Here is a 20991-nt window from a genome sequence, read left to right on the forward strand (position 1 = left end):
TATGTGAGTATAAAAAACTTGTCATGTTTACGATAGGTGTCCCACAGGTGCTGGCAAAGGGATGAGTTTACATGGGACAAAGAATGCAGACAAGAGAAGGAAAGTGCTTTGAAAGTGATTTATCTTCTGAAAAATAATGGTGCAGTAATTTCTAAATCGTGAAAAGGCATATCTCTAAAGATGGCTAGTGAATTGGTTTTAAGATTGGTAGACTACACAAGGGGAAAGTCATTGTTTTAGCGGAAGTAAGTTCATAGGTTTTTACTAACTCTGGAAGTTTCTCTGTTACCTGCTGTGGCTTGGAAAAAAATGCGTTCTCACTAGACAAATGGTTTGATTAATCGGTATTGAATGTGCTTTATGTGGATTGTTAGATTTCAGAGATTTAACTTGTCAAAGATGCGTTGATGCTAAAACTATAAACAGGGAAACAAATGCTTTTTGTTCTTCCCGGTGAAGGAGGTGGAGGTCGATGTGGAGCCAAGTCTCAGAGGTCCTGAAATAGTCACCATGGGGGAAAATGACCCACCCGCGGCTGAGGCCCCCTTCTCCTTCAGATCGCTTTTTGGACTTGACGATTTGAAAATAAGTCCTGTAGCACCAGGTAGGTGGAACCAGGTGTGATTTCTGGGGAAGCGTCCCCAGAATGTCCCTCTGGGCACACACGCCACCAGGATTTCTCACACCCACAACCTGGATGCTTGCATTTCCTTGGGTTTACCGAACCCTGGAGAGGGGGGCATTAGAAAGGGCATCACCTCGTCCAGCCCTTTACCAACTCCCAGAGAGAGAAGTTTGCATTCTCTGGATGGAGGTTTTCAGAAATTGAGACTCCAGTTGCCCCTGGGAGTTAGGAGTCAAGTCCTGCCGGGAAATCTCTGAGCGCCCCCTCCCCCCAAAAGTCCTAAGAACTAGGACTCACCAGCTCTTCTAAGAAATTTAAAATAAGCTGGGCATTGCTGAAGGTATTCGATGCCCAGATTAAAATCCAACTGTAGAAGACAGGAGCCGCTCTGAGCAACAAGGAAGGAAAGCTGGTTTTGTAAAGAGGTCACAAACACAGGACTTGTCACGGTGAGCCGTAGCTCTCTGGTCCTGGGTGCTCTCAGGAGTGCTGACCTCTGGGACCGGAAAGGGGGTCACCTGGGAGCTCTGGCTGAGGTTCCAGAAAACACGGAGTGGGGGCTGCCCTAATGATTCTTTTTAAACCCTCTGGACAATTGTGGTTGGTGGGGGGTGGTGGAGAAGACTTGAGGTAGGACAGGTTTTAAAATACAGCTCAAAAAGTTGGCAAAAATATACGTTTAAAAAATACCCTATCACCTGACCCCCAGGATATATTATGTTTGTCTTCATTCTCTTCCTGTCCTTGCTGATAAGTACACATTCATGCACAGTGTGGGTCCAGACGGGTGTTTTTCCATGTGTGCCTTGGTTTTTATAAATGCTTTGCATTCATAACATCACAACATCCCATCAAGTAATGCGTAATTTACATGGTTTTTAAAAATCATAATTTGACATACAATTGTTTCTAATATTTTTATAGTACGAATAATGTGAGCAGGAATAACACCATACACAGTCACCTCTGCTAACTTTTGATGACTTCTTCATGATTAATTCCTAGTGGTAGGAATTTAGTAGTGCTTTTTTTTTAAAAAAATGAGCAATGTATTGTTCTTTATAGAAATTTAGAAAACACAGTTAATCAAAAATACTTTTTTACTTTTTATTAAAAAATTTTTTTAATGTTTATTTATTTTTGACAGAGAGAGAGAGAGACAGAGAGAGACAGAGCATGAGTTGGGGAGGGGCAGAGAGAGAGGGAGACCCAGAATTCGAAGCAGGCTCCAGGCTCCAAGCTGTCAGCACAGAGCCCGACACGGGACTTGAACCCACAAACCGTGAGATCATGACCTGAGCCAAAGTCGGATGCTCAACCGACTGAGCCACCCAGGCGCCCCCAAAAAGATTTTTTTTAATTGCCCACAATTTTACCCTTATTCAGAGATAACCCTATTTGTGCTTTAGTATTGTATTTCTTGCCTTTTTCTGTCCAGCATATCAGCATTTTCCTTTGGAAGTGACATACACGATTTTGAAGGTTCCCCCCCTCCAAACCAAACAATATTATGTTATTCTTTCCATGGCATTAAATAATTAAATTTTTTTTTTAGGTGTCGGCAAGCTATGGCCCATGGACCAAATCTGGCCCACTACTTGTTTTTATAAATAAAGTTTTATCGGAACACAGACACATACATTTATTCACTATTGTCTACGGCTGCCTTCATACCATAGTAGAGTTGAGTAGTTGCAACAGACACTATATGGCACCCAAAGTTTAAAATATTTACTGTCTGGCCCTTTACAGAAGAGGTTTGCCAACCCCCTTTCCCTATCATGTAACTAACTCTACACATCTGTTCTGTCACCAGTTCTTTCTGACGGACATTCAGGCTGTTTCCCGTGCATCGGTATTACACATGCTACCTCTTTAAGTGTCCGAGTCAGTAGAAATTTGTGTGCATCAATGATGACCTCTTAAGATAAAGTCCCGGAAGTGGTTTTACTATGTCAAAACCTCCATCCATTTCTTAAGACTTTTGGTTCATATTTCCGATTCGAACTCTCAGAAGTTAGTTTCCACAGCATATACTCCTATCGATTGTAAGTGGGGGTCCATTTCTTTTCACTTTGGATGACAGTGGGGATGTAATCATGATAATAATAATAATAACAATAATGATAAATGTTGTGAGGTTGATATGTTGTTACATTTAATTTGCAGTTTCCCATATTCCCAGAGAAGGTGGAAGGTTTTTTTCGTGCTTTTTGATCATCTGCATTTCTTCTTTGGAGAGGTGCTATGCATTTTTGTTTTTTATTCCAAGCATGCCCTCAAAGACAGAATGAGGAGAGGGAGCAGGGCCACAGTACCGCCCACAGGGCACCATGGCCGAGGCACTATCAAGGGGCAAATGTGAATGGATACTAAACGTTCTAAATGAACAGCCATCTTTGAATGTACCATTTGGACTGATTTCCTAAATCCAGCTCTTAGACACAGAACGACTGGAATGATAAGAGGTCATTCTTGGGGTTCCTCCTGGTTTTTAAAGTGTAAATGGAGAGTGGGCTCTCAGTAAGGGGGACTCAGTGATGTGGTGCAGGCTTCCGGAGGCGCAAAGGGATTGGGGGGAAGAGTCTGCTCTACTAACTCAAGACCGCAGATTGGTCGCCCTGAAAGGAATTGATCTCCTCTGCGGAGATAAGACAACCTCCATTATCATGATGTCATTCATCCATTCATCCATTCAGTTTCCTGACACAGTTGACCCTTGAACAGCACAGGGTTGGGTTAGGTTGCTGACTCCCCTTCACAGTCAAAAATCCACGTATAACTTTTGACTCCCCCAAGACTTAACTACCGATAGCCTACGGTTGACCAGAAGCCTTGCCAATCACATCAACACTCACTTAACAAGTGTTTTGATTGCTGTGCGTATTATATACTGCTCTTACAATAAAGTAAGCTCGAGAAGAGAAGGCGTGATTAGGAAAATCATAAGGAAGAGAAAATACATTGACCGGACCGTCCTATAAAAACTCCACGTGCAGTTCAAACCCACGTTGTTCAAGGGTCAGCTGTATGGACAGCCGTATTGACCAAGGACCGCTGCCCGCCAAGTGTCGGTCTAGGCTCTGAGAGTGCAGCTGCCTGCTCATTGTGGCCAAAACAAAGACCTTGCCCTCTGCCCCCACCCCCTTGCTCTGTATCCTTCGGGCCATGAAGTGTGTGGCCTTTCTTCTTCCCGTTCCTTCTCTTACTCTCCTCTCCCTCTCCTCCTTTCTTTCCCACCTCTTCCTCCCCATTTTTGTCTGGTAACCTTCGGGGGGGGGGAGAGAGAGAGAGAGAGAGAGAGAGAGAGAGAGAACCCCAGCAGGCTCCACACTGTCAGCACAGAGCCCGATGCAGGGCTTGAACCCATCAAACCATGAGATCATGACCTGAGCCGAAACTGAGAGCTGGATGCTAAACTGACTGAGCCACCCAGGTGCCCCAAGTTCTTTTTAATTTGATGGTCTGTAAAAACTCCATCTCCAAATAAGATGATATTTGGGGTTCAACTTCAACATAATCGGGGATGGGGGGGTTACACAATTCAGCCGTAACACCGCCCCCCCAACCCAGGATGGACACAACGGGGCCAAGGGCGGAGAGTGTGGGGCTGAGCCCTGGGACAAAGTGTCCCCAGGTAGGTGGCCACTTGCTTTGGGCCGGAACATTCTCTGCTCTGGGGGAAGGGGGAATAGATAGCTAAATTTCAAGTTTTGTTTTATTGAAATCCGCCGCTCTGTGGCTTCCTGTTCTTGCCCCGCCTTTTGATTTTCAGATGCGGACGTGGTCGCGGCACAGATACTGTCCCTCCTGCCGTTGAAGTTCTTTCCAATCATCGTCATCGGGATCATTGCACTGATATTAGCACTGGCCATTGGTCTGGGCAGTGAGTACGATTCATTATTTAGTAGGCTCTCAAATGCCTATTCAGGCATTTAAACTTTCATGAGCCCCCTCATTCCCCCTGCCCCCAGCTCATGCCACTCAGCCTTAATTACTGGAGGCAAACGTCTTTGGGGTTTGCTGACTTTGAGTTTTATTTGCCTGCACGAGTGTAAAGCCAGCCTGGGGCCCAGGAGGGGCTGCTGGCCACACTCGGGGCTTTGTCACCAAGGAACCTGCCCAGTTGGAAGTGTCCCAAAGCAGCTGATGAAATAGAATCCTGTGGGCAGGAGGGGGTGTGTGGCCGGGAGAAGACAAGGAGGCCATTCATGCCGGGCCGGGCATACCTGCTATTTTTAAAAGAAGGTTCATGCGGCTTTTGAGAAAGTGAGTCATTTGGATGGGCTCTGATAGGGAACAGTATCTCATTTCCTCTTTCAAATGACCGGCCCACCTGCTCGGCTGTGTGGTCCACGGTCCCTTCTCTTCTTGCCCGGAGTCCAGTCGGAGACAACAGGTGGCAGATTGGGGGCTACGTGGCCCTCACTCGGAGCTCCTTGCTCAGCAGGCTCAGCCAGTCGGCCCACAGCCAGGCCCTTTCTCTCTTGACCTTGAACCCCCGCATTGTGGCTCCAGGCCACATAGTGAGACAGCGGCCCCACCCTCTGGAATTTGGCACAGAAACCGGGCTGAGGGAAACAGGCTGCAATTTCAGTGCAGGTTTCATTATTGATGGTTTCATTATTGATGGCTCAAGGCCACGTGGCCAGTGGATGGTTGTTAGTGTTGAGCACCGAAGAAGCCCTTCCTTGCCACACCTGTCTTCTCCTTTCCTCAGTCCACTTCGATTGTTCCGGAAAGTACAGGTGTCGCTCGTCTTTCAAGTGTATTGAACTGACAGCTCGATGTGACGGGGTCTCGGACTGCAGGGATGGGGAGGACGAGTACCGCTGCGGTAAGACCGCGCTCTTCCCCGCGGAAGCACCACCCAGCCTTGACCTTCCCCATCCGTGAAGTGGGTCCAGGTCCACACCACTGTCAGGTCTCAGCCTTAGCTGGGATCCGGCTGGCACTCATTCCCAGGGGTGGCCGGGTTGGGACAAGGCAGGGGCTGTCATCCGGGGCCGAGATTCGCCTGGGGAGGCCACAGGAGAAGTCAGAAGAGAGCTGGGGGTCCGGGCCCGCCCACCAGGGGGGACGTGCCCCCGGCGGGGAGGGGCGGGCCAGAGGCAGCGGAGGAGGGACCTGGGCGGGCGGCAGAGGGGCCTCCTCCCGCGGGCTCAGGCCTCTGGGCCGCTAAGGGACCGCTCTGCCCGCGCCGTCCAGTCCGCGTGAGCGGCCGGAACGCGGTGCTGCAGGTCTTCACGGCTGCCGCCTGGAGGACCGTGTGCTCTGACGACTGGAGGGGTCACCACGCTAACGTCGCCTGTGCCCAGCTGGGGTTTCCAAGGTAACGTGAAGAGCATCGCCAGCTGCCGGGTAAAGCGTTGGATGGCGGGGACGGGGGAGGGAGGAAGCTCCCTTTGGGCGGGTGGCTCGTCGGGCTGCGTCCCCACAGCAGCTGTCGGTGCTGGACGGCGTCCTCACGTCACAGGTGCGCGCACCGAGGCCCCGCACGCTCCGTGCCGATTTCACCGCGCACTGCACACAGGCGCACACACAAGCGCACATGCATGCACACCCACGTACAGGAACACGCATGCGCTCACACATACGTTCACATGCACACATGTGCACACATGCACACAGGCCCGCACACGCACACAATTCACACTCACACACATGCCACGCACACATACATACATGTGCACACACACATACATACACACACCTCACACAGGCACACACCCCTCCCCACACACATGCACACACACCACACACATGCACACAAACACACATTCACACACATGCACACACACATACACTGCACACTCCACACACATGTGCACACACGTAATACACATACACACGCACACACATGCACACACACATACACACACACACCTCACACAGGCACACACCCCTCCCCACACACATGCACACACACCACACACAGCATACACGTACACTCAGCACACACCCCACATACACATACATACACACATGCACAGTCACAGCACATGCACATACACCACACATTCCACACACCACACGCCAACATGCACACGCACCATATCACACATACACCACATCAGGCACATCACACACACACGAAGTCACATACGCTCACATATACTCACACAGCACACTACATCACACACATGTATACACTCAGACAACACGCAGCCTCATGCGCACACACACGTATACACTCATACACGCACACACACACACACACCGCTGCCCCCACCATCAGTGCAAAGGGCTGAAAGCCTCCACCGGCATTTCTGTTCCCCTCCACCGGCATTTCTGTTCCCTACGGAGGCCCTTTCTTGGACTCATGGCCGGGGGGGGGGGCATCCCTTCCCGGCTCCCCTGCTTCCCCCTCCTGGTGCGCCACCCCTTGCCCTGAACCGTACAGCCTCCCTCTGCTGTGCAGAAGGACCCAGAGACCCCTTCTCTTGAACCCCTGTCCGCCCGGCCAGGGCAAGAGAGTCCTGCCCACCCCAGCATGCGCCCCTCAGGGGACGTGCGGCCAAGGCCACGTTCCCCGGCTGCCCCTCAACGTGGCCCGTTCCCTTCACTACAAACCCGTCCTTCCCTCCCTATCTGGTGCTTCAATTCCAAGATGTACCTCTGTTCCCTTTCTGTTTTCTCTCCCTACTTCCCTCCGAAAGCCCTTCTTTGCCCTCCTCTGCTCGGCTGTGTCCCGTGTCAACTGTCTGTGATGACAGAAGTAGGGGGGCTGTTGAGCCGGATCACCTGGGTCCGAACCCCCGTGTCCTCCGCCCAGTTCCCTGACTCGGGCCTCGAAAATCTGGAGAACGGTAGCGGCCGCTCTCAAGGGTCGTGTGAGACTCCAGCGGCCTCGGAGCGCGTACGAGCAAGCCTGGCTCCCAGCGTGGTGGGGAAATGACACGGCCCAGCGTGAGACGTGTGGCATTCTGACCGGAGCGCTGGCTTTGAAGCCGAGAGAATTCACGCGTGGGGTCTGCGTCCCCGGTGTGCTTGCAGCTACGTGAGTTCAGACGCCCTCAGGGTCGACTTAGTGGAAGAGCGGCTGCAGGGGGACTTCGCTTCCATCAATCACCTGCTGCCGGATGACAAAGTGACGGCTCTCCACCACTCGGTGTACGTGAGGTAGGCGGCCAGGAGGCACCGCTGTCTGCACGGGGTCGAGTCGCCTGCTGGCTTCGTCCAGCTGCACGGCCCCACGAGGACCCAAGGGACGGGCGAGCGTTTCTCCGGATGCGAGGTGGGGGCTTGGCCACCGCGGCTAGACTGGGTGGACGCACCGGCTGGGGTGGAATACCCACCCGGAACCGGGCGAAGATGGCCCGGCAGGGGGAGGGGGTGGTGAGGGCTACGGGGCCTTCTCTTCATAGGCGCCGGGTGTGCATGTGGGACAGGATGGAGGGACAAGGAAACTAGAAAGAAAGAGAGTAAGACCCATCTGTCTGTAAAGTACTTAACGCTCCCCGTTTCTCTTCTGTGTTGTCCCCAGCACTTCGTGGGGGAAGGTAAAATGAGATGCCCTTAAATGACAGGTACCCACAGCCCAGTCCCCGCCTAGTCCCCTGCCCCCACGGTCAGGCATCTCTATACGCTCTTCCGGGCACGTCGGACCCAATCCCAGGAGCGTGTTCTGTGCTCTGGGAAACACCGGCTGGTCAGCCTGTCATTGCATAATTCACAGTCCCCTCCCCCCCGGGGCCCACGTGCGATTCGTGGGGACAGCGCATCCCTTGTGTCCTAAAACCTCAGTCTGGTGACTCTCCCTTTTTCTTGCATGGTTGCAGGAGCGAACTGGGGCTCGAAAGGCAGGGAAGGTCACGAAGGGACGCGGCTGGAGGTGTCCCGGCTCCCACCCATGCCAGGGCGAGCACGTGTCATTCCTGCAGCAATCACGGCTGTGTTCTGGGGAGGAGGGGGATCCGGGCTGCAAGGACTCTGTGCCAGGAGAGGCTGCCTTGCGGTCCAAAGGGCCCTTGGTGTCCTCCCGGGGCCGGCGAAGACCACTGGGGTAAAATCCACCTGCACGTGACCCCAGTGCACGTTTGTATAATACAGGTCCTCGGTATCTCCTGTCACCAGCTACAAGAAGCTTAGAAATGCCCCGTGCCCTGTCGCATGCACAATCCTTCACGGTAGCCGAGTGTTTTGGGGTGAATGTGTGACCTCACACTCGTGTCGTAGACTAACATTGCAGTCTGTATTCCAGAGCAGGGGAATAGAATTCCTTTTTCTTTTACCCCAAGATTAAGTCTACAGAAGCGCCCGTTTCACAGGCCTCTGGGTATTCACTGTAAACCTACTCTTTTCCTCCTCAGGGAGGAATGTGCCTCGGGTCACGTGGTTGCCTTGAAGTGCATGGGTAAGAGTTCTCCAACCACAGAGGTCGCTCACAGACTCCTGTCCCCCCTGCCCCGCTCCGGCTGCCCGGGGTCCCCTCTCCTGGGTGCCAGGTGGGAACACTTGGGCCCCACCTGACAGGAGGAGGAGGCCAGTGCTGGCCCCTGTCACCCGATGGGGGCGGGGTGGTAGACAGCCCAGAGCATCTTCTCAGCAGCGGACGGACCATGGTCCACGAGGCCCTGTCTCTCCGTGGTGGCTTCAGGAGCCTGACTAACTGCTGCTTTCTCCTCCCCACCCCCTTCCCGCCTCAAGGAAAAGCCTGCACTGGCCGTTCAGTGCCCCAGGCTCCTTGCTTCTGGCCCCGGGGAGGGTTCGCCCCAGGGGGTGGGGTCTGGAGAAGTCAGGCCCGTGCACGCTGCCCGCATTACTGAGGGGAGCGCTGCAGAAGCCGGGCTCCCGTGCTCCCCCCCCCCCCCGTGAGCCGTGGTCATACCAGGGTCACGGGCGCCACGGGGAGGGGTTCTTCCCACTGCACCCCCACATCTCCGGGATCTGCTCCCTCCTCTCCCCTCCCGGCTCTCTTTCTCAGCTGTGAGCTCTGGGAGGGCACAGGATGCCAGGGAGAGGGGGGGTTCTGTGGCTGTGACACAGTCTCCCCAGAAAGTTCTGTGAGATCCACCCTGAGCCCTGTTCTGTCTCTGCAGCCTGCGGTCTGAGAATGGGCTACAGCTCGCGCATCGTGGGTGGAAACGTGTCCTCGCTCGCGCAGTGGCCGTGGCAGGCCAGCCTCCAGTTCCAGGGCTACCACTTGTGTGGGGGCTCTGTCATCACGCCCGTGTGGGTGGTCACCGCTGCCCACTGCGTCCACGAGTGAGTGTGCCCCTGGCCTCCCGGGCGCGTGCGTCCACGAGTGAGTGTGCCCCTGGCCTCCCGGGCGCGTGCGTCCACGAGTGAGCGTGCCCCTGGCCTCCCGGGCGTGGGCCTCATTGCCCGCAGATCTCCGTCCAGACTGGGTAGATTTCAGGGCTCAGCAGCAGGTCCGGAAAAAGCAGGCAAACAGACCAGATAGTCACAAAGTAACGTCCAGCCAAGGGACCCCCCCCCCCCCACCGTGGACCCACCACCACTGTCGCCGCTGGCTGTGACTGGGGGCTCTGAGCTCATTCTGAGGATTTCAGGCCTGCAGCTCGTACAGAGAAGGTAGAAGGCGTCAGAAGGAAGCTCTGGTGCAGGGAGAAACCCGCCAGCCTCCCTGTGGCACTTACAGTGACATGTGGCGGCCAAGAGGGTGGGAGGCAGGGCAGGCTGGCAGGGGGATTAGCTCGGGGGAAAAGCCACACAGAGAGTCCCCAAACACTGGCTAATTCTCCAATGGCCTGTTTTGTTTTGTTTGTTTTCTGCCTCGCTCTGTTTCGGTTACTCTCTGACGGAGAGTGGGCCCTGACACACCCCTCACAGCCTCAAAGGTCCAGAAGTCCCAGAGGCGCGGGCACCGAGGCCTGCCTGGGAAACTCCTGGGGCACACTTGCACTTGTGCGAGGCACGGGGGCGTGGTCAGAGGCCAAGCGCGAGCTCGGGAGGTGCAGGGGGAGCCCGCCTGGCACAGGGTCTCCGGACGTTTGAGGTCCGTGGGTTAGAATATTTGGGGGTTTCTCGCTCCCCCTCTCTGACTTCTCATTGCAGCCTGTACATCCCCAAGTCGTGGACCATCCAGGTGGGCCTGGTTTCCCTGCTCGACAGTCCGGCCCCTTCCCACCTGGTGGAAAAGATCATCTACCATAGCAAGTACAAGCCCAAGAGGCTGGGCAATGACATTGCCCTCATGAAGCTGGCCGGGCCGCTCACCTTCAACGGTACGTCCGGGTCTCTCTGTTTTTCGGTTCCTCTTGTGTGTCCCAAGATTGTCTGTGATCGTCCGTTGAAGCATTTGTATGGCAGCCGCTTTGAAAACTTGCGGGATAATCCCGCTGGTTGGTTGATTCGTTTTGCTGCTGGCCTCAGTTTATTATCTTTTCTCACTGGAGTTGTGACTTTCCCGGTTCTTGGTACAATGAGTCACCTTCAGTAGCATCCCGGACGCTGGGCTGTTGCGTTAGGAGACGCTGGGTCCCTAGCCATCTTCGGGTTTAGCAGGTGGTGACCCTGTTCAGGCTCACTGTGCGTGACGTTCCTATTTGTGGGCTGTGCTTCTGATGGTGTTGGATTTTAGAGACTATACGGCTCTACTTTGGTCAATTGGGTTTGTCTGGTTCCACTGGGGCTCCCGCTGGTGCCACTTTTCTTCCTGCTGGTGGTACCTGGAGATGAAAGGGACTTCCCCAGGCCAGGCCACCTGGTGCCCCCAGGTGGCAGAAGGGGGTCTCTGGCCCGTGGGGACAAAGAGCTGTTCCCTGTCCTGGAGCTGCTTGTGGTGAGGTCCCCTGCCGGGGCCACTCCTCTGCCCGGTGTCTCAGTCGTGGACTTCCCAGGTCAGCCCGCGGTTGTAGCGTGATCGTCCCTGCCGCCATTTCTTAACTAGCCGGAAGATACTGGCACCTGCAGCTCCCAGAGGGACTCAGAAACATTCTCTCCCACCCAGAGGCTGAGCTCAGCAGGCCACGTTTTTCCATGGGGGACAGCAAGTCCTGACCTCCGGCAGTTACCAGAATACCAGAAAAGCCACCCAGGATAGAACTCTCAAACACTTTGCAGAGGCGAAGGAAGGATTAGGAGCCCACTGCTAAGTCAATCAAAGCCCCCTTCTCCTTCCCCAGCAGCTTGGGGCGCGGGCGGAGGTACAGTCAACGGGGCCCCTTATGCAGCGGGATCCCGGCACAAGGTCAGTGGCAGGTTTGACTTGGAAGAATCAGCAGCGTGTTCACAAGCCCAACTCGGGGCTCGAACTCATGAACCGTGGGATCACGACCTGAGCCCAAATCAGGAGCCAGACGTCCAACTGACGGACCCCCCCACCCGGCACCCCCGCGCCTGTACCTTGATAAAAGTTAACGAGCGCCCTTATTATTTCTCTGCCTTCCCATCACCGTCCCGTGCAGAAAAGCTCAGAGCGTGTCAGAATGTATTCACCTGACAGCCTCATGCAGCCATGACCCTGCCTCTGACGGAGGGCTTATGTGACATGGCTGGCAGGGACAGGCAAGCTTCTTGCCTCCAGATGTGTTGGGAGGGACGGGAATACTAATGGAGGGATGTTTCCTAAGGCGACGTACCCATGGTCCAGACCAGGAGCGGGCAAGCCGGGGCCCTGGGACCGAATCTGACCCTTTGCCTGTTTTTGCAAACGAAGTTTCTGTGGAACACGACCAGGTGCATTTGTGGCTGCTTTCACGCCCCTGTGGCAGATAGGAGCAGTTATGACAGAGATCACGGGGCCACAAAGCCTCAGGTATTTACTATGTGGCCCTTCACAGAAAATATGCCAGCCCCCGGTCCAGACTCACTCACGGTGCCACGGTTTAGGGGTGTTTGAAGGTTTATGGCTCTGGCCGGGGGAAGTCCCTGCTCTGAGCCGGTAGCTTTCAACACGACCCAGGGCTCGACCTTCCTTTGGGAGCCGGTTTGAGCCCCTCGGAGAGGCAGACGCCAGAGAGATTAATTGTTTCCTTGGACTAGTGTTTCAGTCAAGTTCAAGGCTGTTGTTTCTGCTTCAGTCGAGTTCAAGTTTGTTTTTTCCCCTTGGAACAGAGATGATCCAGCCAGTCTGTCTGCCCAACTCTGAGGAACAGTTCCCTGATGGAAAAATGTGCTGGACGTCAGGATGGGGGGCCACGGAGGATGGAGGTCAGTCATCTGAACTCGAGATTCTAAGTCCAGGGAGCCCAGAGCCGCGAGGTCAGGGTGGACGCCCACGGCCACACGCTCCTCCCGTGTCCCAGCGCAGTGTCCACCCCACTGTGTCCCCCCCCCCAGCGCAGCCCCCCCGGAGGCTCACAAATCCCGGGCAGGGGGTGCGGGTCGACCACTGGACACACGATCTCCGCATAGCGCTTGTGGGTCAGAGTCATGGTTCCGTTTGTCTCGGGATGTGAAATTGCAGACTTTGTCAGGAGAGGAACAAATCGGAAAGGGGAACCGTGGCCACCCCTTGCCAGGGAGACCTTTACCGAATGACCAGGGGGGGTCTCCTTCCTCCTCCTCCCCACCCTGCTAACTGAGCACACAAGGACCCCCTAGAGAACCCCTCCCGAGGTCTGTTCAGAAGACAGACGTTCGTAACTGGTGAGGACTTTGGAAGATGTGTTATTTCACTCAAGCAGAGAAAGCAGACAAACGGAACCTTACCACTCTAATCCTAACAGAAGTAGTCATCTTAGTAAGAACCGTGCACGCAGTTGGAACCCGCCCCCATCCGTCCTCGGGGGGCACACGTGTGCTCGCCACCCGTGGAGTTTTTCCGCCAATTGCTTTCTCTCTGGTAGGAAGAGCGTGGGTTTCTTGGGGCTGTTGCAGCAAAGGTCCATAAACAGGGGATCTTTAACAGCAGAGGCTCATTGTCTCTCGGCTCTGGAGCCCGAAGTCTGAGATCAAAGTGTCCCAGGGCCGGTTCCTTCTGGAGGCTCTGGGGGTGAAGAACCTGTCCCCAGCCCCTCCTCCAGCTTCCGATGACTCCAGCCATCCTTGGCTTCCCATGACTTGTAGACACATCCCTCCAGTCTCTGTCCCAGCCTCACGTGCCCCCTTACCCCATGTCGCAGATCTCTCCCCTTTCTCTGTAAGTCTTTGGATTAAGGCCCCCCCCTAAATCCAGGGTGATCTCATTTTGAGATTCTTACCTTAACTACATCAGCAAAGACCCTACTCCAAATAAGGGCACCTTCTAGGGTTGCGGGTGAGCGTGTCTTTTGGGGGGTGGGTGCAGCTCACCCCAACACAGGAAGTTCAGGATTTCCCTCTCGAGGCTTTTTAGTTGAGTCCGCTCCCTCCCGAATGTCCAAGGCACCCCGGGGCGTACCCAGATCTTCCGCGTGCAGGGTCCCACCCGTGTGGCTGGCTGCTTCCTCTCGCCCATACTAGAAGCTTCTTCCGCACACACGCTGAGCTCCGTTTCACCACATACCAGGGGCCGAGCCGGATGTCTCCGTGAGACACTGCCTGCTTCTCACAGCAGCCCCTCGGCGGGGAATTCTTTTTGTGGTTGTCTTGAGGGCCAGGAGACTGGGGCTGAGGGGGCGCGGAGCACCTTGCCTGGGCTCCCACGGCCAGGTGGCGGGAGGTATGCCGCGTTCACGCTCCCCCCGCAGCCCTGTTCATGTCGTCCCTCATGACTTGACGTGGCAGATTATATTCTGACCTCGCTGGATCCTGTGGGGCGAGTAGGGAGAGGAACCGTTCTCAGTCCAACCTGCGGCCAGTGGTCCCCATACAGGTGGCTGTGTGGGTGGATCGGGGAAGCCCGTGCAGAAAACAGGGTATAATTCACACCCAGAGAAACTCAGCGTGTGGGTTGGAGGAGCACGCGCCCCACACCACCTGCTGATGCGTGCCAGAGACGTGGGAATAGAGGTGTGTCCTTTGTTTTAAGCCTATAAAGCGGAAGGATAACTGCTTTACAAACGGGTTAAGTTACAGGGTGTCGATCCCTTCGGGTCGGTGGTGGGGCTAATCCAGATGCACCATTTCCCTTTGCCGCAGCAGCAAGCCCAAACTTAGTGGCTTTAGACCCACGAAATGTGGTATCTGACAGTTCGAGAGGTCGGGAGTCCCAGATCCGTCTCCGAGGGCCGGAATCAGTGCGTCGGAAGGGCTGGTCCCTCCTGGAGGCTCTGAAGGAGAGTGCGTTTCTGGCCTTTTCCAGGATCCGGGACCGCCTGCGCTTTCTGGCTCGTGGCCCCTCCTCCACCCTCCCAGCCGCTGGCAGAGCCCCATCCAGTGTCCCTCCTGTCTGACCTCTGCTCCACACCATCGTGTCTTCCTCTCTGACCCTTTTACGGACGCTCATGGTGACATTTAGAGGTCCCCCCGGGCCACCCAGGATCACGCCTCCACCTCAAGGCCCTTTTGCCACGGAGGGTGACACGAACACAGGCCCCCGGGGTGGGGATGCCGGCATCTTTGGGAGGACACTTTTCTGCTGACCGCACCCGGGTTCTGCCCACAAACTGTGTGTGTGACCTTCATGGGCCTCAGTTTCCCTTCTGCAGCCCAGACAGCTCTGAGGACTGAACGGGCTGGTGTGGGTCGAGTGCTCGGCCCGAGGGGGGCCCTGGGGAGGTCCATGCCGGCTACTGCCGTCCCCCCTCCTCCTGATGCGCATCGACGGGGCCACAGGGCCCACACATCAGGGAGCTCGCCACAGCCACGAGCCATCTGTCCAGCTCCAGGAGCCACCTCCTCTGCCCCCGGAGTGTGGTGGCCTGCCCCTCACCCGTCCCGGTGCGTGCCCTCTGAATTCTTGCTCTGCCACAGGCGATGCGTCCCCGGTCCTCAACCACGCAGCCGTGCCTTTACTCTCCAACAAGATCTGCAACCACAGAGATGTGTATGGAGGCATCGTCTCCCCCTCCATGCTCTGCGCCGGCTACCTGAAGGGTGGTGTGGACAGCTGCCAGGTGGGGGCCCTTGGTCACCTCCGGGGGCCACAGCCACGGGTGAGGCTCTAGAACGGTGACCCGGCCTGTGGGACAGGCCGCCGCCAGCACTTCCCGTGACTGAAAAGCAAATATACAGGGCGTGGGGAAGAAGTTTGCTCAAGATATCCCTCCCTTTCCTCGCTGCCGGCCCAGTGTACCCACCGCTCCCACTCTGGCTGGGTGCTGGCAGTGGGAGGGGTCTCCAGGGCGCTCCTCGCCCCAGCCCTGGCTCTCAGGGTTTGGGGGGGCGGGGTGCAGGGGCGGCAGGTGGGAACCCTGGATCTGAGCCTCACCCGTGAGGTGAGACTCCATCACTGCCTGAGCCCAGCCCCCGCCAGGCAGACCCTCCCTCTGAGCTGCCTTGACCTTCACAGTTCGGCGCATCCAAAATCTGGCGGGGAGACAGAGGGGGGGAGACCGTCCTCGGGGGACCCAGGACCCCAGTGCTGGGAGTGCTAACAACCCCTCTTGGAGGCTGGGGGAGTAACGTGGAGCCATCGTGGAACCGAGTTTGAGCTACAAAGGGGGGGATCGTGGTGCTGAGACAAGGGACACGCACGGCAGTGCCTCTCTCCTCGCCACGTAGGGAGACAGCGGGGGACCACTGGTGTGTCAGGAGAGGAGGGTGTGGAAGTTGGTGGGAGCGACAAGCTTTGGCATCGGCTGTGCCGACGTGAACAAGCCCGGCGTCTACACGCGCATCACCTCCTTCCTGGACTGGATCCACGAGCAGTTGGAGGTGGGTGCAGCTCACACTGGCCCCGTCACTGGCCTCCGGCATCCTCTTCTTCGGCCCCAGCGCTGCTGTGCGAGCCAGGGAGAGATCACTGGGTGGTCTGTTCAGCAAGCGGTGTTCCGTGGCCGCTGGCTGGTGGTCAGGAGCATGGCTAGTCCCATAGGCAAGGCTCCGTGAGGGGTGGGGACACACAGGGCGGCCGAGGCAGAAACGAGATGGACAACTTGCTCCACCAAGTGGGGAAAGGGGGACGGGTGGCCGAGGATGAGCCCCTGGGGATGGGGATGAATCCCGTGGGCACGTGTGCGTGGCGTGGAGTGTGGACCAGGTGCAGACAGGAGGCGAGGGTGTGAATCTGCAGCGCCCCAGGGCCCCACTGAAGAGTTTGGACCTTGCGGAGAGCCAGGGATGGGCTGGAGAGTCTCTGACCTCGGGGCGAGGTGGGGGCGTCCCCGGACAGCTTTGCGCTTTGGGGCAGCCTCCCTGGAGGAGGAGGGGAACAGGTCGGTGAGGCCGGCTCGGCAGGACCAGGGCGCGCAGAAGGGAGCACCACAGGCGGACAGGAGGGAGGAGCAGGAGGGAGGCGTCGGGGCCCGGCCACACGGGGGCGTCCGCACAGCCTTCTGCCTTGTGAGCGCTCAGCACGTATTTGCAGACTTGACCTCCAACTCTGAGCCGCACCACTCACGCCTTAGAATAGCTTCAAAGAACTTGAGATCTTCCTTTTGCTTTTAAAACGAAGGCCAAATTTACATGACATAAAATTAACCGTTTTCAAGCGGACAATCCAGTGGTATCTGGGCTCTTCAGTGTTGTAAAGCCTGCACCTTGATTGCAGGGTCCGGAATGCCTTCGCATCCTGAACTGAACCTCACGCGTGGTCACCATCCCTCCCCTCCCCTCCCCTCCCCTCCCCTCCACCCCCCAGTCTCTAGCAAGCAGTAATCTGCTTCCTTCCCTAGATCAAAGACCTTTTAATTTTTTTTTTAAGTTTATTTATTTTTGACGGGGAGGGGGTGGAATGTGAGCTAGGGAGGGGCAGAGAGAGAGGGAGACACAGAATCCCAAGCAGCTCCAGGCTCCAAGCTGTCAGCACAGAGCCCAACGCGGGGCTTGAACTCACGAACCGTGAGATCATGACCTGAGCTGAAGTCGGATGCTCAACCGACTGAGCCACCAGGCGCCCCGATCAAAGACCTTTTATTTTTTTTTTAATTTTTTTTTTCAACATTTATTTATTTTTGGGACAGAGAGAGACAGAGCATGAATGGGGGAGGGGCAGAGAGAGAGGGAGACACAGAATCGGAAACAGGTTCCAGGCTCCGAGCCATCAGCCCAGAGCCTGACGCGGGGCTCGAACTCATGGACCGCGAGATCGTGACCTGGCTGAAGTCGGACGCTTAACCAACTGCGCCACCCAGGCGCCCCCAAAGACCTTTTAAAATGCTCCTTTTAATTTGAAACAACTGGCTAAGAAAAACATCAAAGACCTCATGTGCCTTGGACATTAATTTCCCCGCTCTGCCTCCAGGAATTTTTTTTTTTTAACTGTTTATTTATTTTTGAGAGAGAGAGAGAGCAGGGGAGAGGCAGAGAGAGAGGGAGAGAGAGAGAATCCCTAGCAGGCTCCACGCACAGCACCGAGCCCCACAGTGGGCTCCATCCATCGTGAGATCATGACCTGAGCCGAAACCAAGAGTCGGATGCTCACCCGATGGAGCCCCCCAGGCGCCCCCCGGGGAAGTTTTGCTTTTCAAGGAGAAGCTGCATGAACTTGCCCCGTCCAGGCTGAGGCCTGCTGTGCATCCCCGGCAGGGACGGATGCTCCCTACCCTCGGTGCCGGCTCATCTCGAGGCGATGCTGGGAGACAGGCCTTTCCTGGAAACGTCCACTGGCACTCATCTTGTCAGCCGGCAGACCGGCCCGGTGCCCACTGCTGGGACATGTCACACTCTTAAGTGCAGAATCCAGCCCCCAACCATCAACCTCTTTGGAAGCAAGAGAAACGGATTTCTGTTTGCAAGAGCGGTCCTCTGGCTGCAGTGGCCTCGATGGCCGGTGACGGGACCCCAGGGTGCAGAGGGCCGTGTGGGTGCGGGGGGGTGGAGGGCGGAGAAGGGGCAGTCGTCCACAGAGCCACGGAGGTGCTCCCTCCGCGCAGCTGCACTCGGGGACAGACGGTCCATGTGGCTGAGCTAGTAATCATGGAAGGTCAAGGTCAAAACGGGGGCAGGTCCAGGAAGTCCACTCCCCGTCTTCAAGCTGGGGAGGAGGGCTGGCTCCTGGGAGAACAAGATTCCCGAGTCTGGGAGCCTTCTCACCGGGGTGCCAGGTGATGTCTTGCCCCGGTTCCCTCAGTGTCATCTTGGGTGGCAGGTCCTAGGACCATCCCCATATTACAGTGAGGGGACCTGGGTAAGGCCCCCGGAGCTAGTGACAGCAGAGTGGGACTCCAGTCCCCACGCATGCTGCTGGGATCTCCACCGTGGGGGTACGTGGGACTGCCCCCGGCTGTTTGTGCACGTTGACGATCCCCAGGCCCCTTCTTCAGAGGCTCTGATCTGGCGATTTTGATGCACGGGGTCTTAAGGGAAGACACTTTGGGAAACACTGGTGCGGGCCACGTGGCTCCCTGGGGGGCCATTAAAAGGAGCTCCCAGGGGCGCCTGGGTGGCTCAGTCGGTTGAGCGTCCGACTTCGGCTCAGGTCACGATCTCGCGGTCCGTGAGTTCGAGCCCCGTGTCGGGCTCTGTGCTGACAGCTCAGAGCCTGGAGCCTGCCCAGGATTCTGTGTCTCCCTCTCTCTCTGCTCCTCCCCCGTTCATGCTCTGTCTCTCTCTGTCTCAAAAATAAATAAACGTTAAAAAAATAATTAAAAAAAAAAAAAGGAGCTCCCACCCTCCCTGGCCCCAGATGAGCAGATGCATGGATGCTGGATGGATGGCTCCCTTGAGGCCAGAGGCGCCTCAGTCACCAGCTGCCTCGGGGCCACTGGGGGCCGGTATGCGACACGCCCTTTTGCAAGGGTCTTCAGGTGTCCTTGGGAGGGGGGAAGGTCCAGAAGAGGTTTCCATTCCAAGGGAAGTTTTCCAGAGGGTCTGCATCTTTGGTTGTTTCTTTGAACATGGCGCCCGGACCTTCCGAGAGCCCACCCAGGACTGCCCACTGGCTCATCTTCTCTTTTATCCACTATGTTCTGTGCTTGGGGCGTAAAACGTAACTGTTCTGGCTCAAAGCAGGACTGCCAGGGCTGGGGGAGTCACGGGAAACTAAAGAGAGGACTCAGTCAGGGACGGACGATGCGGGGGCGCGTGCGGGTAGGAGACCTGTCCCATGCGCGCCTGGGACTGCCTAGCAGGGGCCAACCTTGTCCCCATTGATGCTGGGGACCCACCCACACTTCACTCGTGGCAAAATGCAGGCGCCTACTCCATCTCAGCGCTGGAGGCCGGCCTGACGGGCTAAAGAAGGTAACAGCTATGTTTTCATTCCTAGAGGGACCTGAAAACCTGAAGAGAGGGGAACGGGCCGCCACCTTGAGTTCCCGCCTTGATGGAGACACCCCGTCCTTCCGCGGGTCCCCGGGTGGAAACTCGCGGCCTGAGCCAGCGCCTCGGGTACTCTTCCTTCTGGAGCCACCGCGGAGCCCCAAGAAGGAGCATCTTTCTGCCCCGGCACCTCCAGAACAGCTCCTAACCCCTCGTCGAGCCACTGGGGTGTCGGGCTAAAATGGCCCTGAAGGTCCTTTGTGACATGCCCTTCACTGAGCTCAGAAGCAGGAACGCCTTCGTGGTGCTACCTTGCCCCCCTCGTCCATTTGGTTTTCTCTGCCCTGGGGCATTCACCATGACTGACGAGACAGGCAGATCTCACCACAGGCCACACCGGTGCCCAGTGGGGACACGCTAGCCCGGAGCCACAAGGGGGTGTCGTGATAAATGTCCCTGTCTGCACGTTTTTTATCCCTAGGCGCCGGAACCAAATCAGGTCTTTCTACTTCCAAGATCCCTTTTTGCCTGTGAGAACTTAACCCACAAGTGAGTCCTTGTTAGGTTTCTTTCTAGTCTCTCTTTGTAGTATTTGGTGCTTGGTGTAGTATTTGTCCTTTACTTCCAAGGGACGTGTGCTCTCTTAACGCACCCGTCAATCAGAGCTCGTCTGAATGAATACCGACCACTCGTGTAAATCTGAATCATAATTTTAACTGGGGAGCCTTGATCACTTTGATCTCCTCTAGATACGTTGTGGGTTTTGCACTCTTCTGGAGGAACAGGTTTCCCGGCAGATGAGAATTCTATCCAGAGACTCGGAAGCAGAGGGTGGGTGATGAGAGGTCACTGGAATAAGACAGGACCACCTAACCCCGCGTAGGGGGTGCCGAAGGCACAGCAGGCAGTCAGGTGTCATCAAGAGGCCGAAGGCTTCCCTGCGTCTCTGCCTGGTTACCCACGCACCTTCTGTCACCCCCAGGCACATGCATCACAGGAAGGGGTACTTGTAGGCAATTTCTGTCTGGAGGTATTTCATCACCGATGAAGGCGTCAGACGTGAATCTATTGCTTTGCCTTGAGGCATCAGTAGGAAAGATGGTGAGTTTCAGAGAGCAGGCAGGTGCCTGGGGAGGCAGAGGCCGCGGGGAGCCTCCCAGCACGTCCGAGACCCCGGGGGGGGGGGCTGCACAGGGAGAGAGGGAGAGCCCCGGCAGACTGGCTGCTTAGCAATC

At 56.2% G+C, this 20991-nt stretch overlaps 1 protein-coding gene across 1 annotated transcript; it reads left to right on the forward strand.

Moving 5' to 3' along the window:
• Positions 1 to 480: 480 nt before the first annotated feature.
• TMPRSS3 (transmembrane serine protease 3) lies at positions 481 to 20335 on the forward strand. The gene is made up of 12 exons (XM_053220519.1): positions 481 to 604; positions 4401 to 4511; positions 5346 to 5462; positions 5834 to 5957; positions 7622 to 7747; positions 8938 to 8981; positions 9667 to 9832; positions 10646 to 10815; positions 12647 to 12742; positions 15368 to 15510; positions 16118 to 16270; positions 19764 to 20335. Exons 1-12 carry the CDS (start codon positions 511 to 513, stop codon positions 19779 to 19781), a joined length of 1362 nt encoding a protein of 453 aa, XP_053076494.1. The 5' UTR covers positions 481 to 510; the 3' UTR covers positions 19782 to 20335.
• The last annotated feature ends 656 nt before the right edge of the window (positions 20336 to 20991 follow it).

The sequence above is a fragment of the Acinonyx jubatus genome, chromosome C2 (genome assembly GCF_027475565.1).
Source record: "Acinonyx jubatus isolate Ajub_Pintada_27869175 chromosome C2, VMU_Ajub_asm_v1.0, whole genome shotgun sequence".
Classification (NCBI taxonomy): domain Eukaryota; kingdom Metazoa; phylum Chordata; class Mammalia; order Carnivora; family Felidae; genus Acinonyx; species Acinonyx jubatus.